Source organism: Carya illinoinensis, chromosome 3, assembly GCF_018687715.1.
Source record: "Carya illinoinensis cultivar Pawnee chromosome 3, C.illinoinensisPawnee_v1, whole genome shotgun sequence".
In the NCBI taxonomy this organism is placed as follows: domain Eukaryota; kingdom Viridiplantae; phylum Streptophyta; class Magnoliopsida; order Fagales; family Juglandaceae; genus Carya; species Carya illinoinensis.
Window position 1 is genome coordinate 19,519,202 of NC_056754.1, and position 23,501 is coordinate 19,542,702.

General features: G+C 35.4%; 2 protein-coding genes across 4 annotated transcripts; one reads left to right on the top strand and one right to left on the bottom strand.

Moving 5' to 3' along the window:
* Positions 1–1,794: 1,794 nt before the first annotated feature.
* LOC122303662 (LMBR1 domain-containing protein 2 homolog A-like) lies at positions 1,795–21,171 on the top strand. Of its 3 annotated transcripts, none has more exons than XM_043115534.1 (14): positions 1,795–2,268; positions 2,692–2,779; positions 3,567–3,703; positions 4,798–5,011; positions 6,850–6,936; positions 7,075–7,214; positions 8,720–8,800; positions 8,905–8,969; positions 9,564–9,739; positions 16,489–16,619; positions 16,721–16,805; positions 18,034–18,247; positions 18,387–18,487; positions 20,212–21,171. In XM_043115534.1, the coding sequence occupies exons 1-14, from the start codon at positions 2,192–2,194 to the stop codon at positions 20,722–20,724; spliced, it is 2,109 nt and encodes a 702-aa protein (XP_042971468.1). In that variant the 5' UTR covers positions 1,795–2,191; the 3' UTR covers positions 20,725–21,171. The 3 variants fall into 3 exon arrangements, with proteins under 3 accessions (XP_042971468.1, XP_042971467.1, XP_042971469.1); XM_043115533.1 differs by having other exon boundaries at positions 2,692–2,768; positions 3,545–3,703; XM_043115535.1 differs by having other exon boundaries at positions 2,202–2,268; positions 2,692–2,768.
* A 1,296-nt stretch (positions 21,172–22,467) lies between these two features.
* On the bottom strand, positions 22,468–23,248 carry LOC122305540. The gene has a single exon (XM_043118138.1). It carries the CDS (start codon positions 23,184–23,186, stop codon positions 22,731–22,733), a length of 456 nt encoding a protein of 151 aa, XP_042974072.1. The 5' UTR covers positions 23,187–23,248; the 3' UTR covers positions 22,468–22,730.
* Positions 23,249–23,501: the final 253 nt, after the last annotated feature.

A 23,501-nucleotide genomic window follows, 5' to 3' on the forward strand; every position in this document is an offset into this window, starting at 1 on the left:
ATTATTTGTTATATTTTATGTAAAAATTTAAAAAAATTATAATAATTATATGAGATGAAATAAGATAGTTTCATATATATATATATATATATATAACCAAACCAAGCATAAGGAGGTAGATATAGAATTTTTTTTAGAAAGTATGGTAGATATAGAATTGGCTGCAAATAAACAAGCATAAAAATATATCTATAAGAGTATATTCTAAGGAACAATGAATGGATATGCAAGTCCTTTTCCATAGCCTAACAAATCGTCGACCCAACGAGGACGGCCTCTTATAATTAAGCAATAGCACATAGATTATGCACTGAGAATGCCGCACGCAAAGCGGTATAGGTTTATTAGTGGATGATCCACATTTGTGCGAATATGAGGCGTGCTTCTCATTTTTTAATTATCACGTTGAGTGGGGGGCAAATCTTGGATTCATTCAGCATTTCTATAATCATATAATGCAATCTAGCACTCAAAAGTACGAAATTGGTATAAAAATGTTTTAGCGTAGAGAAATGCAATTTCTTTTTTTGAGTCATATTCCCTTTTGTTTGTGTTCTTTGCATACTCTATTTATATGATTAATCAAAATAATTGTTTTATATTAAAAAAATGACACAACCAATCACATTAGTAGAGTGCGTAAAAAATACTCAAAAGTGATTTTCCATAAAGCTTTTATTCTTTTATATATATATATATATATATATATATATATATATATATATATATATAAAACTGACATATCTCATCAAATCATATTATGAATTTTATTTTTAATTTTTTTTCATAATTCCATCATTTCTCTTTCAAAATTTTTTAAATAGGTAAAACTCTTTATGAAAAAAATTATATAGATGGATACCATTCCAAATCTATCATTATATTAATCTTCATCTATATTTCTTTATCTGCATTTTCTTTAGGAAAAAAACATATTTTTGTCTTTCTTTTACTTTAAATAATTTTTTTTTTTGATATGGGGATTTGGGGAGGGGATTTTACTTTAAATAATTTAGTTAGGGTGAATGTATACATATAATGTAGACATGAATAATTTAAGCATGCAATAAATTTATGAGTTTTGCTACATATAAGCACAGTTTTGCACTAATCTGTATACTAATACTGATTTATTCATATTTAAAATTTAAATTAACACTGTTTTCAATCAAATCTACTTTTTGACCAATTACATCACATTGGTACACAGATTAGTGCATAATTGTGTTTGCAACTATATTTTTCATAAATTTATATCAATGTCTTACATTTCCTCTAAATGAAAAGGATAATAATTTCTCTACACATTCTTTATTACTGCTTTATAATTTAATTTTTTTTTTCTTTTTGCTCTTTAAATTTGAATTAAAAATCTTAGAATAAGATATTCTTGCATAATTTAAAAGAAAATAAATTTAATTAACTAATGTAATCATGTAATTTAATTAAAAACAAATTTAATTTTATAAAAATTGACTCAAATAACAAAAATGTCAAGTTTTATAAAATTGTATTTATTTTTAATTAAATTACATGATTACATTGTTGATTAAATTTATTTTCTTTTAAATTATATAAGAAGATTATATTTTGAAAATTTTAATTTAAATTCAAATAGTAAAAGAAAAAAATACATAAAAAAGATTTATTTAATTATACAAAATCAAACTATTTCATTTATATAAAAAATTATATTATAATAATATTTTATTTAATTTTAAGAAAACCTCTCGTCTAGGCTGTAACTAAACGATTAGTAAAGCAAGAATAAAACGAGGTGAATGATATTATAACCAAATAAAAATTCCATCTCCCGGGATCTCTAGTTCTAACTTTACCTGCTGGACTGCGTCCTACTCCTACCTTCCTAGCGTTTGCGTCGAGTCGATTCCTTGACCCGCACAGACTCGATAGGAATAGGGACACAGATAACTCACCCCCTGAAAACGTAACGCAGGCAAGCAGGCAGGTCGGGTTGCATTTCCCTCTTTTAGCTCTAAAACTCGCATCGATCGATCGCTCCTTCGGATTCGCCTTCCTTTTACGTTGCATATCCTCTCTCGTTGAGTATCGGAGGCGGAGAGGAAGTTGTAGGGAGAGATGTGGGTGTTCTATCTGATCTCGCTGCCTCTGACGGTGGGCATGGTGATATTCACGCTCAGGTACTTCGCCGGCCCTGAGGTCCCTCGTTATGTACTGCTCACCGTCGGATACACATGGTTTTGCTCCCTCTCTGTCATCATTCTCGTCCCCGCGGACATCTGGACGGTACATTTCTTCCATCCTCTTATTTTTTTCTGTTCATTTCACTCCGCACTTGTCAAATCGATACCGTGATTAGACTCAGAGGAAGCGGAATTCCTCTGTCTGTATTATTTTGATCGAATATTGTGGTTGGTTTGTTGTGGCTTTTGTTTTTGTTTCCTTGTTGTTTTTGTAATTAGGGTTCATTTTAGTTATGATCTAGCTTCTGTGATTTAGTGTTCAATTTTTACTTATACTGGATTCGGTGATGTGCGGTTAATCTTGGGGAAGCTAGGCTTGTTTTGTTTGAGCTTGCTATTTTCAGGAGTATCGATTGAGGCACAATGACACGTACATCTCATTGCGAGTCGTTGTTTATTGAGTTTTTTTTTTTTACATTCATTGATCGACTTTCTTTCCTTAATGTTGTGGTTATTACGTGTACAGACCATGCATCATAGCCAGAATGGAGGAATTTCTTTCTTTTGGAGCTGGTCATACTGGAGTACATTCTTGCTTACTTGGTATGCCAAACGTAAACACATGATACTTTCTTTTATATACTTGGTCATTATGTTGAAAATCGTGGGTTTTCACTTTAAGATGTTCGGTCATTCACTTCTTCTGAGCTTTATTATTGTTGTGTTTTGTGTTATGTAATATTCAATTTACTCTGAGTTTTTACTTATAAAAAAAAATTTAACTCTGAGTTTGGTAATCAATAGCATTTATCTGGAAACAATTTTTGCCACGGGACTCCTTATTCTATCAGGTATTAAGGCACAACAAGTCATAACTAGGTACAGTTGATCTAGCTCCTTGGAATGAATTTATTTTTTCCATCTTTATGAACCTGGTAAACTCTTTCTTAATAGCATTACTAAATTTCCTGTTCAATGATTTTCACTATATAGTTCCGTCTCATGCACTACTATTTCCATCTCCTTGACATAGTTTTAACCTCCTAAAGCAATGTGTATATCACATCGAAAGTGGGAACTATAACTGAGCATGTCCATACATGTGAAGGAGGCCATATTTGTCTTTAATGTGTTTTCAAAGATGGATGTAGTATTAGCGTTTTAGTTGGGGGATTATATGATCACTTCCCATTTAGCCAAAAAAAAAAAAAAATCATTACTTGCCCATTTTTTATACTTTTGACTGCATAAGATGGCCTAATTCATTTCATAGCTGCTTCTAAATGTCTGTGGTGCCCTTTATTCAGGGCTGCAGTGCCCCTGCTACAGTCAAGAGATTCATGTTTCCTCATAAATTAAGTTATTTTATCTCTAAACAGGGCTGTGGTGCCCCTTATTCAGGGTTTTGAAGATGCCGGGGACTTCACCATGAAAGAAAGATTGAAGACCAGCCTACATGTTAACTTCGTCTTTTATTTAGTGGTTGGATCTATAGGCCTCTTCGGACTTATTCTCGTAATTATGATGCATAAGAGCTGGTTTGTTTCGTACTCTCTTAGAGCTCATGTGTCTTTCATTTGTGTTTTAGTTTCTTTTCATACTATCTTTTGTTTGTCTTGGAGGTGGCCAGGACTTTAGCAAGTCATTAATCTGAATTCTTTTATTAACTTCAATGGTTCCACATCTTTTTGAATTATCTATCTATAGTTATGTATATATAAACTTATTATTTGGTATTGTTTTGAGCTCTGCCATATGAATATTTCATTTACAGATGTGGTTATGAGTTGTGGATTTAACACTGTATATATATGTATGTGGAAAATTCTTTAAAAAGAAAAAGCCATTAAAGAACATAAATTTGCTGTGTCAGTTGATGGATTTTACATACTATGATATGTGCAGCTGGAAAATTCTTCAAAACGGTACATAGATAGAAAGGGCTTAAAATTCAATGTGTCTGTTTTATTTTGGGTGGAGAGGTAGTTCTCCAAATTATCTTGCTTTAATTGGATTTATCCTAACAGAAGCTAGATTTATGGTACGTAAAAGGTTGTGGCGAACTTATTATCCAGCTCTTATAAGGAGTTGAACACCTAAAATTTATTGAGTGTTTATTTCTTTCGGGTCTAGAAATTTGGAAATTGATTTTCGAATTTTCAGATAGGAGCAGTCACTTTTATGTAATGTAGAGGTTTAGTGCCACTCTAATGGTATAGGTTTTTGTTTTGTTTTCTAATTTGCAGCTGTGTTTGGCTTCTGTTATTGTTACAATACTTCTAAGTGGTCAATAGTAGCCAATAAAAAAAAACAATACTTCTTGGTGGGCTTATACATCCTCTCTCTCCTCTTTAGGATACCGGTGTAGTTGTGTACCAATGTAGTTGGAACTAAATACATAAAGCCAAAAAACAAAAGGACTTGGCAAATGAGGCAAATTAATTGTTTTAACAGTCACTAAATACAAGGATGGTCAATAAGCCATTCTTTTTTTCCCAATTAATTGTTTACATGCAAAAAATAAACTAGCCAGTTAGCACAGTTACTATTTCCTTTCTCACTGGAAAATACATTTTGTTGGTTAGGCTAGTTGGGCTATGTTCTCATTTCTTGCTTAATACCCTTGTAACAGGCGTGGAGGTATTTTGGGTTTGGCAATGGCCTGCTCAAATACATTTGGACTCGTTACAGGTGCATTTCTTCTTGGTTTTGGTTTGGGTGAAATTCCCAAAAGCATTTGGAGAAATGCAAACTGGACCACACATCAGAAAGTTCTATCTCATAAGATTGCCAAAATGGCTGTTAAACTTGATGATGCTCATCAAGAACTTTCAAATGTTATTGTAGTAAGTCTCTTTACTCCTCTCTTTACCCCTGTCTCTTCCCATTAGAACACAATAGTATCCTTTTGTTCCTTTTCTATTGCTCCCAATTCTTGTAAATCATGAAAAAGGTGCAGCTATTACTATCTTTGTGACCACTTATCTTAATGATATGAATAATCCACATAGGTTTTTTTTTTTTATTAAGTAAAAATTTTATTCAACGAATGAAATAGGTGTAGCCCATGTAAACATGAAGTACACAAAAGAAACACCTAAGAACATTCAAGTACTAAAACAGCGAAAACAAAAACTCATGGACTGCCCCACCATTAAGAACAATGGCTGAAAACCAAGAAAACAGGGAAAACATAAAAAATTTCCAGAGATCATCTACAGAATGTTCCCCATCATTAAGACACCTCTCATTCCTTTCCAACCAGATGCACCACATAATACACATTGGAATCATCTTCCATGTCGCTGCAACTTGAGAACAAGAATGAATTCTAGGCCAGCATGCAAGTATTTCTTTCACTGATTTTGGCATAACCCAGGACAGTCCAATTCTTCTAAACACCCCTTCCCATAACCCTTTTGCCGCATCACAGTGAATAAGAAGATGATCCACTGATTCTCCGGCTTTCTTACACATGAAACACCACTCCATAACCATCATTCCATGCTTTCTCAAATTGTCAATAGTCTGAATGTTTCCAATTTCCGCAGTCCAAACAAAGAAAGCAACTTTTGATGGAACACAAACCTTCTAAATATTCTTCCTAGGAAAAGAAAATTTTTTCTGACCATTCATCATCTTATAAAAAGATCTAACAGAAAACTTATTGGTCTCTGTACTTTTCCAGAGAATATGATATCTTTCATGTCTTCTAATAGCCACTGAATACGGCAACTTGAAAAATTCAGTAACCTCCTCAATTTCCCAGTCCTGAACAGATCTGAAAAAACAGACATTCCAATGCACCTCTTCATTAGAAAAACTCATCATCTCAGAGATGGAATCCTGCTGATTAATAGCCAATCTGAAGACATTCGGAAAAGCTCTAAACAAAGCGGACTCACCACGCCAAACGTCAAATCAGAAACGAATTCGAGCTATCACCTACCCCAAAATAAATTTGTTTCGCAAAATTATCCCAACCTTGTCTAATGAATTTCCATAAGCTTACCCCATAAGTCCCCCTGCTCTCCTTAGTACACCAACCCCCCAATCACTACCATACTTCCCGACAATCATCCCTCTCCACATCCACAAAGTTTTTGCGTTCATGCGTATTTTTATTTTATTTTTTGATAGGCGCTCATGTGTATTTAAAAATGTTGTATTCGTTTTTTTTTTTTTTTTTAAGCTTTGACCTGTAGACAAAGTCTCAAAATCTGCAGTTTGCCTAGGATTTCTTAGCTTTTGATTATACCTTGGTTTATATATAACCCTAAGCCCATACTTAAAGTGGGAACATGTGAAGAAAATCTCTTAATCAAGGTTTCTGTAAGATTCAGGAGTTTGGGCAATATGCTTTTATCCTAAAGGTTTGAAGCAAACAATTATTTGAAGTGAAATTGCGAGACCATGAGGCTGTGGTGTTTGATGTTTTGTTCTTCATTATCCTTGAAGGGCTTATTGTCCCTTGATCATTGTATGATGGTGATTTAAGAACTATTTGGCAGCAGCTCCATTATACCGTCTTTTCAAAGAAGAAAAAGACATATGGATCTGGTTATAGGCTCTACCAATGATGGAAAACTTTCATATGCACTGAGTGAATTTTTTTCACCTAAGGATTATATGCATTAATTTTTTTTCTTCATTTGGTTTTTAAATTTATGTTTTGATTTCATAGGTTGCTCAAGCAACATCCAATCAAATGTCAAAGCGGGACCCTTTGAGACCCTACATGAATGTTATTGACAATATGTTAACTCAAATGGTATATTCTTCTTCTTCTTTTTTCTTTCTTTGGATTTGTTTTCATTTTTATTTTTCTCTCCTTTATGTTTTTGAAATCTTCACTTGGATTAACCAAGCTTTCTTTGTAATATTTTAAATCTTATCTTCCAACTTCTAGTTTACACAAGATCCATCCTTCAAACCACAAGGAGGTCGATTGGGGGAAAACGATATGGACTATGATACAGATGAGAAATCAATGGCAACACTTAGGCGCAATCTTCGACGAGCTCGAGAGGAGTACTACCGCTACAAAAGGTAAACTGATTTATTCATTGAAATTTCACATAGGTTTTTGCAATGAGTAATGTTACAAACACAATCTTATTGACAACTGTTTGTAAAATGAAAGGCGGTTGTGCAAAATTTTGAATTCAAATAAGATGGGAAACTCAAAATTCAGAAAATAATAATATTTTTTATGAAATGACATTGTCATGACTCACACTGGACGGTTGTAAAATAGTCTTTTGCTATTAAGAAATTTTGTATGTTCTCTTTGCATGCCTTAACCAAAAAGAAAAAAAAAAAACAAAATTGTCCCATCTATTCAACATTTTTTATCTTCTCAAAACCTATGGATAATCTTTTACTCTATTTTAGCTATGACAGATTTGGATTATCTGTTAAAGGAAGAACCGTTTGTACTTATCAATAAATAAATAAAGGAAGAACCGTTTGTTTTCTCAACTATTCCATTTATGTTTGTGGGCTTGTTTGCCACAATATGAAACTTCTTTTCTCGTATTAGGTAGGAGAAACCATGGAAGGGGGAGATTTTTCTGCTGTAGCCGCCTTGGCTGCAGGGAATGGGGGCACTCAAATTTGGGATAATGTCCCTGTAAAGGGTGTTCCGTACTTCTTGAGGCCTAACATCCTTGAATTTAACTGTTGCGATTCTTCCTTCTGTATTTTTCAAGGGATTTTAATGCCTTTTTTAAAGTAGCCTAAATATTATAGGATTCTATATTAAGTTTGCTAAAGTTGGCCAATACTGACGAATATGTTCATGTTATGTTATAAATGTTGTTTGTCACTCCTAAATGAAAGCTTAACTGAATGAAAATAAGAGTTTCTCTGTGTTTCTTTGGCAATTATGGTTAGGTAGGAATAGCTGTATTTTTCAAGAGGCTTGTTCATCCACCATAGAATTTCAGGGCAACTTATCAAAAAAGATTTCAGGGCAGCAGTTTTGCATCTGATTATTTTTATTTAGTTGAAATTTTAATTTCTACATCAAAGATGGGGAATAGGATCAAAATGGAAACCATTTAGTGTAAAACATAGAGTTCTTTTGGCCATTTTGTTTCCAAAAGAATTAGATTCACAAGTGAATAGACAGTGACACCCCATGTTTTGTAATAAATGGCTCCTCTTTAATTCACTTGGAGAGGATCCTAATCTCAAATGTGGTCCTCTTCTATACATTTCTAATGTACTTCTTTTGAATCCGCTTGCATTTCTCTAGTGAATTTAATTTTAATGGCCAAAATTTACATGATTTTCTTGTTTCCACTACTGCGACCTAGATGGGTCTTATCTCTTGTATACCAACTTGTGTACTTGGGCTATGCCTATCCTTATTAATAATATTCGTTTACTTATAAAAATAAAAATAAAATACTTTTTTAAAAAACCCTCATTCTTCAAGCAATACTCTGCACCTGCACTTTTTCTCTGGGAGAGTACATGATAGCTCTCCTTTGGCTGTGTATAATTTAGAGTTTTGCTTCTACTGAATCTAATTTACCAAATTGTTTCAGTGAATATATGAAATATGTCATGGAGGCCCTTGAACTGGAGGATACAGTAAAAAATTACGAACGCCGTACTTCAACTGGATGGTTTGTTTATGATTACTCTTTACTCTTTTGCTTATTGAGTCTGTCTCAATATATGTTTCAGGTTGTTTATTCATGACCTTAGACATTTATATCCATTGTTTCAGGAAGTATATCACAAGCCTTAGACCTGCTAAAGCTGGCAAACTAGGGCCCCTCATTGATACAATCGGTAAACTTAATATCAACCAATTGGTTTGTTAAATTTTATAAACCGGTGTGAACTCAAGTGGTTTTGTTCTTCTGTATACTTCCGGTGTACATGGCTTATGCCTATCTCATTCATATCAATAATATTTCTCTTATAAAAAAAAAAAAAACTCAAGTTGTTTTGTTTACTTTTCTTAGTTTTGTTTTTTTAACGGAGGACTTGTCTATTGAGTCATAAGTTTTTTCCCAAGAGAGAAAATAATGTTACAAGAAAAATACATGGATCTGTGTAGCATGCATGCGCGAGCGTGTGTGCAAGTGTATTTTTTCGTTTTTTTTTTTTTTTTTTTTTAATTTATATATATATCTGCACTGGGTGTCTGGGAACAGCATCCCGACTAATCCCGAGGGTGCACAAGCTCTCAGCAATTTTCTTGTCTTCGTGTCCTTTCATTGTTCTGCTCTTGGCATATTTGGCCTTGTTGAGTAGAGCTGTAGAATTTGCTTCTTTAATCTATTATGTATGCCTTATTTTAACTATGACTTGAAATGACTCTAAAATTTAGTTAGTAGCATATTATCTGGTATAACTACAATGCAGTGGTTCCTTTTGCAGAATTTTGTTGGCGATGCATTCTCAGAAAGCAACTTAAGAAACTCTTAGCTATCTTACTTGGTATCATATCAGCTGCGATTCTACTAGCAGAGGCAACTTTACTGACAAGTGGCGTTGATCTATCTCTTTTCTCCATTCTTATAAATTCTGTTCAAAAGCAAGAAGTACTTGTGCAGGTATAATGTGATAGATTTTAACTGAATACCTCTTCTGAGGTGCTTGCCTTTCATTATATAGAAAATAATTACAAAGATAGGATTGAGGATTCAATTTGAATCTCAACAAACTACATCTTATCTTATCTAAACTAACCTTACCTTATCTCATCTAAATATATATAGGTCTAATCCAAATACAAGATAAGATTAGAAAAAAATCCTAATCTATTTGAAATTCTGCTCTGCTGCAACACAACAAATTAGGAAATCCAGCTGCCATGTGTGATAATAAAAGAAAACCCTAGTTTTCCTTTGACACCCTCCCTCAAGTTGATGCAGGTGAGTCGACTAGCAGCAATTTGCTAACTAGGTATTGATGTTGTTGTCGAGTCAAAGTTTTGGTGAAGATATAAACTACATGGTGTTTAGTGGACACATGAGAGAGAATGATAGCTTTAGACTCATAGGCATCTCGGATATAGTGACAATCAACCTCGATGTGCTTCGTACATTCATGGAAAACTAGGTTGGCTATAATTTGAATGGCACTCGTATTATCACCATGAAGAGGCGTGGGATGTGCCTGTGCAAAGCTGAGTTCTGAAAGAATACCACGCAACCACATAATTTTAGAACATGCCGCAGACATTACCCAATATTCAGTCTCTGTAGATAACTTAGACATACAATCTTGCTTCTTACACTAAGTAGGACTTTTGAAGTTCAGACGAGATCGTTAGAGGAGCTTAAAGTTTTATTTTTTAGAATTCTTTGTAGTTGGGCTATTGCCGTTGACTTCAATGGCATGGCTCTTCGAGAGTTCCTTGTCTCTATTGTGCCTACTTAGTTTAGGCATCTTGCCTCTTTGTAATACTTGCTTTTGCCATCCGTTTTTTATTAATAAAACTTGTTTATTCATCAAAAAAAAAAAAAAAAAAAAGAGAGATGAGAGAATTCCCAAGGAAGACACACCACCCAATAGTAGAACGTCGAGAGTCTAGACAATCAGCCCAATTTGCATCGCTGTAAGCAGCTAATTGAAGAGAAGAACCCTTAGGAAAAAACGGCCCATGATTAGGAGTCCCAAGTAGATAGCTAATAATCCGACGAATTACAAAATGAAGATGCTGAGGAGAATCCATGAACTTACTAGCAGTGTGGACGGCATAGGAAAATATCAGGCTCGTGATGGTGAGATAAATCAAGCTGCCAACTAACTTACAGTATAAGGTAAGATCCAGGAGAAGTTAGCCTTCGTCTTTCCTATACTTAACATTCACCTCCTGTGTAGTATCAACTAGAGTAGTATCTTCCAATCTCCCTAACTGAATTAGGTCTTGAATATACTTGTGTTGATTGAGAAATAAACCATGTGGCTGAGACCTAACTTCCAACCCCAGAAAGTAGGTAAGATCCCCAAGATCCTTCATGTGAAACACATTATGAAGATGTTGCTAAAGTTTTTGAACCAAAGGTTCACTCGACCCAGAGATGATAATATTATCTGCTTAAACCAAAATAAAAATACCACTCCAACATCACCCCTGTGCAAAAAATATGGAAGCATCGTACTTACTTTGCTCAAAAGAAAACTATAGTAAAGTATTGTGAAATTTCTCAAACTAGGCTCTAGGAGCTTGTTTAAGACCATAAAAAGACCTCTTAAATTTGCAAACAGCCGTAGGAGAGGAAACAGGCATACCAGATGGAAGCTTCATGTAGATATCTTCTTTTAGATTGCCATGCAAGAAAGCATTCTTGGCATCCATTTGACATAATTTCCAAGATTTAGAAGCAGCAAGGGCAAGTAACATGTGAACAATAGTCATCTTGGCAACCGGAGCAGAAGTCTCATCATAATCTACGCCATAATCTTGGTGGTTCCCCAAAGCAACCATTCTAGCTTTGTATCGTTCCAAAGAGCCATTTGAACAAAGCTTTACGGAGTATACCCATTTACTACCAATTGGTTTGACCGAAGGAGGACATTGTACCACATCCAAGGTCTGATTAGCCACAAGTGCATCAAGTTCTGTCTGCATCGCTTGCTGCCAACACTCATGTTTCCATAGCCTATTTATAACAAGAAGGGATAGCAATGGAAGATAATGTAGCAATCATAGAAGTGGGGGAAGAAAAACCATATCGAGCTGGTGGGTAAGAGACACAGGTAGATCTCTTAGGAACAGGAGCAACAAGAACTATGGTGGATGTGGATCAGGTGTCGGAGGAGGAGAATTTTGAAAAGCCATAGGAGACTCTGCCAAAGGGGTGCTATGACATCGAGTGTAGAAAAAACCTGGTTTAAATCGAGCTATTGGAGCAGAAGTGGTATAAGAACTGGGCATGTGGTAGGGCTCTGGCTCGGGTTCATTATGGCGAATCAAAAAACTAGGTGAGATAGGATCCACGAGAGAGAAAAAATTGTTGATTTTCAAAAGACAACACATTCCGGGAAATTCGAATTCTTCATGCATTAGGATCATAACAAAGAAATCCTTTTTGAGTTGAACCATATCCAAGAAGGGCACACTTAACGGATTGTGCAGTCAATTTATGTCTGTCATGTGGTGGAAGATGAACGAAACACACAACCAAAAGTATGCAAATTAGAATAGCTAGGAGGGTGACCAAAAAGTATGAAATAGGGAGAAACATTATGGAAAACTGGTGTGGGCAATCTATTAATTAAATGGACAGCAGTAGCTAATGCTTAAAACCAAAAACGAGATGGAACTAATGAGTCAATAAGAAGAGCCCGAACCATATCAAGGAGATGACGATTCTTATGCTCAGCTACCTCATTCTGTTGTTGTGTAGTTGCGCAAGAATGTTGAGAAAGGGTACCTTTTTTTTGAAGAAAATTCTGAAATACATGAGACATTATTCACCTCCTGAATCAGATTGTAAGACCTTGATAGAGGAAGCCAATTGTGTCTGAATGAGTGCAAGAAAGGTCTTGAAAACAGAAAATACTTCACTTTTAGTATTGAGGAAATAGATCCAAGTAAATCTACTGCAATTGTCAATAAAATTAACAAAATACTTATAGTGAGCATGTGATATAACTGGAGATATAACCCAAACATCGCTATGGATTATATTAAACACCCGAGTAGCATGAGAACCAGATTGTGGGAATGGTAACACTTTGCTTTTGGAAAGTTTGCAAGAGGTACAATCAAAAGAAATCGTTTCTGCTAAAACAGAATTTTTATTTTTAATAGCACCAGATTTAAACAACATTTGGAGTACACTAGGATTGGGATGACCTAAGCATCGATGCTAATCCCTAGTACTTACATTGACAGCATGACAAGGAATAAAAAAACTAGACACAACAGAAGCTGAACTAGGATTTATTGGAAGTAGCTGACCCTCCTTAGGACCTCTCGTGATCATCCTCCCGAACTCTCGATCCTGTACAACACAACCAAAAGATGAAAAAGAGACATTACAATTATTTTCAACAAGCTGTCCAACAGAAAGTAAACTTGGGGAGAGGGTAGGAGAAACCAAAACATTTTGGATGGTAGGGGACACATCACCCACGACAGAAATTGGTAGTGAACTACCATCTGCCGTGTGGATTTTGAGAGGACCAACATAGGGCTGAAGATTGCGTAACAATGTGGAATCATTGGTCATATGATTTGAGGCACCAGAATCTATTAGCCAATAACTAGGGGATGACTTTGTTTTACCGGAGATACCTAAAGTGGAGAAGGCAGAAACTATCATTTGTTGTACCATATCAGGAGTAAGAGAAGTAGAGCTGGAACCGGCAGATGCTGAATTATGAGCAGCAGCAGCAGGAACTGGAGAAGATGATGCACCGAGACTTCAACAGAGGTGGAATAGGGACTCTTTTGCTTCTGAAGAGGTCGGATTGGGCAGTCCTTGATAATAAATCTAGATGTTTTGCAATAGTTACAAAATTTTTTTGGACAGTGGGTGGCAATGTGACCAAATCCCTTGCAACTATAGCATTGTGTAGTGCTATAGTCTCAGCCCTTGGATTTTCGTTGTGCTGCAAATGCCACTTGAGCAAGAGATGCAAGCTGTTGTTCCATTATACTCTGAGTAAATAACCTTTACTCCTCCCGCAACAAATCTCCCGAACAAACACCAAGAGAAGGAACTGGATCTCTATTCATTAAGTGAGAACGAACAGATTTGAAATCTGGACATAGTTTCATAAGGATCTGATCCCTCCTACTAGTTTCATGCACACTTTGCACATGAGAGAGACCAGCTGCAGAGACAGAGGAATACACGATGTCCGTGTCTTTAGCCCACAGATTTGAACACCCAGAATAGAACTCCTCTACTGATAAGCCACCTTGAGAAAAATTAGTCATCTCATATTCCAACTGAAACCTTCGAGCTGAATTATTCTGAGTGTAGATTCTCTTCAAATACTCTCACATAGGCTTGGAGGTTTTGTGGGGTCGTAGATTCAAGATGATATAAGGCTCAATAAAACCAAGGATCCAAGACATGATCTTGGCATCCTTACTCCCCCATGTAGACAGCTCCTTTGCACTATCAGGGGCCGGAACAGCCCATCAACATGACCCCAGAGTTCTTTACCCTTGACAAGAAGCTGAAAGTGGAATGCCCAAGCAGAATAGTTTTTACCAGTGAACCGAATGCACAAGGAATTAGATCTATCAGATGCCATGAAAGCAGACCAAGCATGGAACAGGAGAAAGAAAGCAAAAAGAAAAATTGTTGTCATGAACACAGGGCCCAAGAAAACTGAGAAGACTAGAGGTAAGAAGCAGCCAAGGGAACACAAGAATTCAAGAAACTCGAGAGGCAAGCTGAACCTCAGAAAGACCTGAAAACATAAACCCTAAAGAATTTAGGATTGGCCAATCAAGAACAAAACTAGAAAATTAGAGCAGGCTCTGATACCATGACAGATTTAACCATATACCTCTTCTGAGGTGCTTGCCTTTCATTATATAGAAAATAATTACAAAGGTAAGAGTGAGGATTCAATTTGAATCTCAACAAACTACATCGTATCTTATCTAAACTAACCTTACCTTATCTCATCTAAATATGTACAAGTCTAATTCAAATACAAGATAAGATTAGAAAACAAATCCTAATCTATTTGAAATTCTGCTCTGCCACAACACAACAAATTGGGAAATCTAGCTGCCATGTGTGATAATAGAAGAAAACCCTAGTTTTCCTTTGACATAATGTACTAAAAGATTCAAGTTTTTGTAATTATCTGGACATGCATTTGGCCTGCATTGGAGAATAGTTATTTTTTTCATCTTGTAAAAGTGAATATCTCTAGTCCTGCTTTCATTATAGACTCTCAATATCGAATTGCCTTAATGGCAACTGGCTGATGTTACATACGTGTTGATCAGATCTGTTTAAGTCTATACATATTTAGGCGTACCATGCTGGCTGATATGTTCACTGGAAGCAATTGCTTGTAGTTTTTTGAGTTGAATGTTTATTACCAGAAATAGAATGACCATACATGCAAATCACACTCAAAATGAATGCACATAAGGAATTACCAATTCCAGTTCACATGAGATGCTATTCTTTGCCTCCCATTTCATACATGGACTGAAGAGTATTAAACTATCATGAGTCAATTTTGGTATTGAAGATTTAGATATATTATTCAGAGGAAAAAAGGAACGGTTTCATACTCTTTTTTGTGACTATGGTATTTGAAATCACTATAAATGCTGCAGATGATTGTTGCAACTACTTTACATTTATGCATTTTTTTATATTTCTACTCAATGGTAATCTACATCTGTTATAAGCTGTTTCACTTAGTTCTAACATAAAAGTTTTCCCTTTTACTCGGTCATGCCTTGTATTTCTGTTAAAACTTAACTTAGGTACTTTAGTTTCTTTATGAATGTACTATGAGAAGTGCTAGGTGCCATTGCAGTCTGCATTTCTTTTGCATTCTCCATTCTGAATGCAAAATCTTGGTAATCCTGAAAGTTACTTCTTGCTTGCTCATTTACTGATAAAAAAAAAATGTTACTTCTTGCTTGCTCATTTAATATGTTCTTCACAACTAATTTTCATTTACAATTGTGAGATTTCTTGCTTTTCCATCCCCTGTAACGCTTACCTCTTAAGTGCTATTTTCTGTTGTCATTCTATACCTCCTTGCATTTTTTCAACGGATTTTTTGTAAGCATATTGTTTTCAACTATTGATGTAAAGTAACAACAACGCTAAGTTCTTGTTGTTTGTTCTTTGCCAGAACTTTGTGCTGAGATATGCAAGTTGAGTGTCATTTCCCTTTTGCTTGTTTTTTATTTTACCTAATGCTATTTTTCTGTGCATTGTGATAGTATGAGATGCCTCTTACTTCCTTTCCTTTCCTTTTTCATATTTTACTGCTGGTGGTTATATATTGGTTGTTTTTCCATTGGGTCTTTACTCGATTGGTTAAGCATGGGTTAAGTTTTACATTCAAAAGCTTCGAAGATCGAGAGCAATCAATGGAAGAGCTTGGGAAATTGTTTTCAATACTTTACTTTATTGGTCGGTTGTAATTGATTTCAATTGAATGAGTTTCCATGGATTTTTTGTATCACTGAACTAGTACACTCAGGCAACACGCTCTTGGATATGTTCTGTATACCTGGGCTTTTGCCTATTCTTATGATCAATAAAATTTTGTTTTACTGAAAAAAAAAAAAAATAGTTTACATTCAGATTTTTTAAATAAATGTTATTAACTGGTTGGTTCCATTTTTCTCCAGGTCCTTGCATTTATTCCTCTGATGTATATGTGCATGTGCACATATTATTCCTTGTTCAAAGTTGGAATGTTTATGTTTTACTCACTAACACCAAGGCAAACAAGCTCAGTCAACTTGCTCATGATATGCTCGTAAGTTTTGCCTCCTACCTATGTTGTGTTGTCGCAAATTGGACCATTCATCATCCATTTATGTTAAAATAACTTGTATGCCATTTCAATATCTCTGCCAGGATGGTTGCTCGGTATGCTCCTCCAATTTCTTACAACTTTCTCAATCTCATTAATCTTGATGGGCAAGAAACTGTATTTGAAAAGGTATTTCGCACTCTCTTGGTGTTCAATTATTTCCAAACTGTATGGCTAGCCTAGCAGAAATCAAGATTTTTATATGGGTTGTCCCACCTGTTGTGAAGATCAGCATTCCATTTAGCTACATTTAAGACACGGAAGAATTTTGTTTTTCTTTCTACACATTATTTGACCTTTTCTGCTTCTTGATCGGAATCATCTGAGCTGTTAGCATCATGTGCAAGAAAGCATGTATAGCGTTTATTTATTTCGCTTTTTGACATGGCCTCTATTCGTTTAAAAGAATCGTAGTTCTATAGTAAACTGAGATATTTAGGCACACATATCGACGATCTTGTATATGTCCCATATATACTCGGGCTTTTGTCTATTTCATAATCAATAAAATTTTTGTTTATTGATGAAAAAAAAAAGGGTAAACTGAGATACTGAGTAACATATCTTCAATGATAAAATAAAAAGTTCCGTCCTAGATGTTTCATGTAAAGTGTTTGTTTGGGCGTTGACTATGATTTTCCCCAAAGGAATCATCCCCTTTCTAGTTTGCAGTTAAGGGAATTTTAGGTGGGTAACCAATTTATGGGTATTGGGACTTTGTATCAAATTTGGGAAAGGTTATGGATACTCCCGCTAATGGCCTTTGAGTCAATTGGCACTTCCACCCACCCCCTCTATATTGTGGTACCTGTGGTGGGTAACCAATTCCCTGTTTCTAGTTTGCAGTTAGAGGGAATTTTAGGTGGGTATCCAATTTATAGATCTTGGACTTCTGTGTCAAGTTTGGGAAAGGTTATGGGTTCTCTAGCTGATGACCTTTGAGTCACTTCCAATTATCCCTACCCCTTATGGTGGTGCCTTTGGTCTCGGATTCCACTCTCAAGGAGTTTGAGTTTCTAAACAGTCAAAAGAAAGTCATAAATATTCTTGGATGGCTATGGGGAACTTTATCTATACGTTTTTGGAAAACTTTGCGAAGCAGTATTTGTTAAGAATGGGCTGTGCTTTTTCTCAAGTTTTTAGTAAAATATCTTTGCTTGCTCATGCATCCTCAGAGTACTTCTTGTTTGACGTAACATTGTTTAGCATAACGTTTCCTCATCCAATTCCAAATCTTATTGCATGTAATCTGAAGTTTAATCTTTTTGTAGCAATGTTTATCGTTATATTGTTTTCCATTTTAGTTTTTGATGGTAGTTGACTAGTTTCTCTTGGTCTTATGGAATCCTAATGGCAGAGAATGGGGAACATCGGTCTCACTCTCCCTTTCTTTGGAAAAACGTTTAATAATATCTTTCCACTTATCATGGTTATATACACCCTCCTGGTTGCTAGCAATTTCTTCAACCGTGTGATTAGTTATTTTGGGAGCTGGAAGATGTTTAGATTTCAAACTGAGGCAGATGATATGGATGGATTTGATCCATCAGGATTAATTATCCTACAAAAAGGTAAACAGGCTATGACTTATCAAGTTGCTTATGATATTTTTCTGAACTGGGTTGTTTTCATTTTTGGTTTTTGCCTATTTGTAAAATCATTTGGATATATACGGGTGTCTATCTTAGTAGTTTCCCTTTTGTCTCGCAGAACGTTCTTGGATAGAACAAGGGGAAAAAGCTGGTGAGCATGTTATTCCATTGGCAAGGAATTTCAACAGTACTGACATCGAGTCCAGCAGCAATGGAACAGTATGTAGAAACATCTTAAAAAATGGAAACTCTCTCACTATTTTTGAAATATTTCACCTATTTGTGTGAAGCGCTTGAAAATATCTTTTTTTATTTTTATTTTTTTATATTTAATAAGAATTTTGTTACCAAGAATAGGCAAAGCTCAAATACACAGGAAATATACAAAGGAAATACCACCTACCACACACTAGAAAGCAAGAAACTACGGTAGAAACAGATTCAGTACATTATTATCATTCCTTACAATGATCCTAGTCCACAAACTCAAAGTAGAAAAGAAAAAATAACGAAGATCATCAAAAGAACACTCTTTATCTTCAAAACATCTTGCATTCATTTCCAGCCATATACACCACATTAAACACAAAGGAATCGTTCTCCATCCGAGAGCAGCACTTTTCCTTGCCTCAAAACCACGCCAACATGCTGTGGATCTCATTCCACAACCTCCTTAGGCATCACCCAATATAACCCTGTTCAACCAAGAACCTCATTCCGCAAAGACTTTGCCACCTTACAATCTCACAATGTAAAAAAAAAGATGACTTACAGATTCACCATCCTTGTTGCACATGACACACCAACCAGCTATACACCAACCACGTTTTCTAAGGTTATCCATGGTCAATACTTTCCCAAGAGCAACCACCCAACTAAAGAACGCCACCTTAGAAGGTACTTTCACCCTCCAGATGCTCTTCCAGGGGAAAACACAGCTAGCATGACAATTAAGCACCTTATAAAAAGAATTAACTGAAAGCCTGAAATTTCCAGCACGATCCCACAATAGCCTGTCCTCTCTTCCCTGCATCACTTTAGAATTATAAATTCTTCCCAGAAAATCTGAAACAACATTCACTTCCCAGTCATTTACATCTCTAATAAAGTCCACATTCCATAGAATATTATTATCCGTGTATCAAAGATAATCTGCCACCACCACATTTTGATCCCTTGCAATCCTGTAAAGAGATGGAAAATCTGATTTGAGAGCTGATTCCCCATACCAAATGTCATGCCAAAAGAGAATCTTCTTCCCTTCCCCCACCTTAAATTTATTATGTTTAGAAAACTCCCCCCAACCTTTCCTAATGCCCTCCCATAAACTCACCCCATACGCTCCTCTAACTTCATTAGAATACCAATCCCCCCATCCACACCCATATTTAACAGCAACAACATTATTCCAGAAAACATCTCTCTCTTCATGAAATTTCCAAAGCCATTTTCCAAGGAGTGCTTTATTAAACAACCTCAAATTTCTCACCCCCAATCCTCCACAAGAAACCGGTTGACACACCTTATTCCAACTAACCAAATGAAACTTATTTTCCTCTCCTAACCCTACCCATAAGAAATTATGATAAATTTTCTCAATTCTACTAGCAACCCAGACAGCGAAGGCAAAAGAGAGAGAATGCGTCAGAAGATTAGACAACGTACTCTTTATCAAAGTAATTCTTCCCCCTTGAAAATATTTACCCTGTGATTCTCTTGGATATTATTTACTAAACATGAGGCCCCTACAATTTTCCATCCTTTTTTTATTTTTATTTTTTATTTTAATTTTAATTTTTTTATTTTTTTTTAATGTGGTTCTCTCATGCATGGAAATTGTTTTTCAAAGAATCTCCTAATGCCATCATTTATTCTCATTTACGCTTTTTGGTTTTGATAGTTTGTTGTAATTCCTTTTTCTTAATTGAAATCTGAACTTTCAGGATAAAACGACTGTTGAAATGAAAGTGACAGCCAGTTTAATCGATGACGGAATACGTGAAAGTCCATCAAGATCTTCAAAAGAAGAGACTCGTAGGTATAGCTCAAGCAAAGAAGCCATTAGCAACAAGTATGCTGGTATAAGAGAACAAAGCAGACAAAAAGCATCATCCAATATGGAGCCAGCGGGGAAGAACATTGCTTTGGCCAAGGTCTCCTTGCTTGATGCAGGTAACTCGAGCCCTGCTAACACTACAGGAGGGCCTTCTTCTGGTTTAGCTTCGACATGGGAATCCATGAAGACAGGTTTTCAAAGTTTCAAGGCAAACGTAGGGGCCAAAAAATTTATTCCCTTGCGCCAAATTCAGGAAACTAAACTTGTCTCTCGTGTTTCCTCATCCGAGTCTCTTGATGAGATATTTCAGCGATTGAAACGGCCATCTGCCAACCATAAGAGTTATAGTGACGAGGATGAAGATGGGATTGAAATTGATAGTTCCGGCCCCAATAGATAATATGCGTCTTTTAGTTGGCTTTATATTGCATAGAAGATGTACAGGACCTGGGTACAGCGGATTCTGTTGTCCTTACAAGTATTTGTTGGATCCTCCAATATAACTGAAGCCTGGGAGGATGAACTGCCATACTGAACTCCATGATACATTTTTTGTGCTGCTAAGTTGAAGAAGGACTTGGACATAATACGAAAGGAAAGCTGTATATGTTCGGTGTTGAGTTACGAAAGGGTAAAAGAACATACGGACAGAGAAACCTCTGTATTTTGTTAAAAATTTATTTCGTTATTCGAATGTACAATTAAAAACATTTGCATGCGCTTCCCCTGCTCTACGGGTCGGGAACACATGCAGTACTTTCTGGGGGTTGAACTGATTTTGGTGGCGCATATTTCACGTATCCGACTTTGATAGATAATAAAAGGTTATGTATCAGTACAACTTCAAGGCTCCCTTGCGTTCTTCCATCTTCCCAGTGGTGCACGTACTGAGGCTCTTCATTGTATGAGTTCAAGGCTTCAAGCTCTTCCCATTTATTTTTGACCCGTGAAAAGTTTCGACAGGAACATGTTAAATTACCAAAATTGGACCCGTTGTTCATTAAAGTTAGTCCAGGTCATGATCATAACAGGAAAAAAAAAAAAAAAGTATAAAAAGGGTGGCCGCCAAGATAAATACGTCAAAGCGGAGCAGCTGTGACTGTGACGTAAGGGACAGATGGGTGGGTGGCTTCCAGCTTAAAAGAATAAAAATTGGCAGGTTTATAGTGACGCTCGCAGCCTATACAGATTGCAGATTGACGTACGATATCCACCCAATCAAACAGTTTCCAATTGGATGAAAATGATAAACTTATTTTTTATTTATAATTCATATACAATAGAAAAGTAATATTATTTTAAATTTTATTTTGATTTTATTGATGATTTGATGTGTTTAAATATAATAAAAAATTATTATTATATTTAAAATTATTTATAACTTATAAATAAGTTAGTGTATATCATTACCTTGATCCAAATCTGCTTGTGATAAATATAAAGACTACATCAGACAAGATGGAGGACCGAAGCAACAAAAACAGAGGTCATATTTTCAAACACGGCTTTTATGGTCAAAACTGAGTGTTCCTTTTTATAAATTGCAGTGGAAATTCAGCATATGTATAACGTGAAAGCCAACATTCTGATCAAAAATCAACCTTCAACTTTAAAACCCTACAAATCTATCTATCTGAATATTCAACTAAACGCATGTTTGGGAGTATGGTATAAAATATAGTTTATAATTTTAAAATTTAGAACTTATAATTTATAATTTAAATAATAAAATTTATTATTAAAAAATTACTAACTGTTTAATAATTATATATTTCAAACATATTATGTTTATTTAAAAATAGATTAAAAAAAATACTTTTTAAGATAAAAATAACATTATTTAAATTTTAAAAATTATAATAATATTTTTAAAAGTTTAAAAATTATAATTAACTTAAAATTATGTGGACATTTTCATTAATTGAGTTTTTTTTTAAATTATGTTCTGAATTATTGAGAGAAGCACGTTTGAATAAAACAACAAAATTTACTTTTTTAACTTTATTTAAAATTGAAAGTTAATACCTAAATAATTTAATTTAAAAAAAAAAAAAAACTTTTAAAGCTAGTTAAATATTTTTTAACACTTTTACCGCAATCCCAAACATCTCCCAAGGAATGAACAAACATAATAACACACGAATGAAACGAAATACTCTGAATTACGAACGTTAGGCATGCATGTTCTATGATCACAAACTTCAATAAATTCATCCTCCGATCCCCAAGGGATTAACGTACATGTTTAATTATTTTCAGAAAGAGAAGAGGGTAATCTTTCTACTCCAAGCTGAAGCCCTCCAGTTAGGAAAAATAAAAAAGAGAAACAAACTCGATCAAAAAAGAAATATTCTAAAGAAATATCTACAAACTTTATTTTTTGTAAATCATTCGTCCGTCGTCCCATTACTCCAACCTTCGGCTTTCAGCCCTTGAATGCTTCAAAACATCTTTTGTCCTCTTCCCTGCAGACCAAAGCAGCTTCGACCAAAACCCTCCTTTCTTCTTCCCACTACTGGCAGCCTCCTCGTGTAGACTCCTCGAAATAAAAGCGACCGATCTGCTTTTCTTCAGCCCATAATCATGACCAACTTTTAGCGTAAAAGAAATAGAACCACCCGTCTTTTCCAAAGCCCTACGATGATGCCTGCCATAAATCGGAGACACAAAGATGGATGAAGAAGCAGAAGGGGAATTAGGAGAAGAAGAACCAAAATATCCAAAACCGCCGGTTGTTTTCATGTTTGAAGCTGAAGCATTGAGTTGCGACAGTTTCTCTCTCAGACAAGAGGAGCAAACCCCCGGCAGTTGCTTCTCATTTTGATGCTTCTTGCACTCTTGCTGTGACTCAGACCTACCCATTTTTTTTTTTCTACTTTCTGATATTGATACGGATTCTATGGACTTCCTTGCAAAGTGATTTTTCTTGGCACTTTTGGCTTTTATACAATAACGATGTAGGAGGGGGACACAGACGCACGAGTACGTGTTTTCCACGAAGGTTCCCGGTTATATTCTAAACAATTCTAACCTTACATTCTGGTGTTATAACAGTTATCACTGCTTGCTTATAATGGAGCTGTGTGCGAAAATGGTCACGGCCGGGTTGTGATTGTCGAGTGTCGACCTCGAGCTGTGACTTTGCTCTTGGGAAAGTTGAACTACCAGCTTGATGGA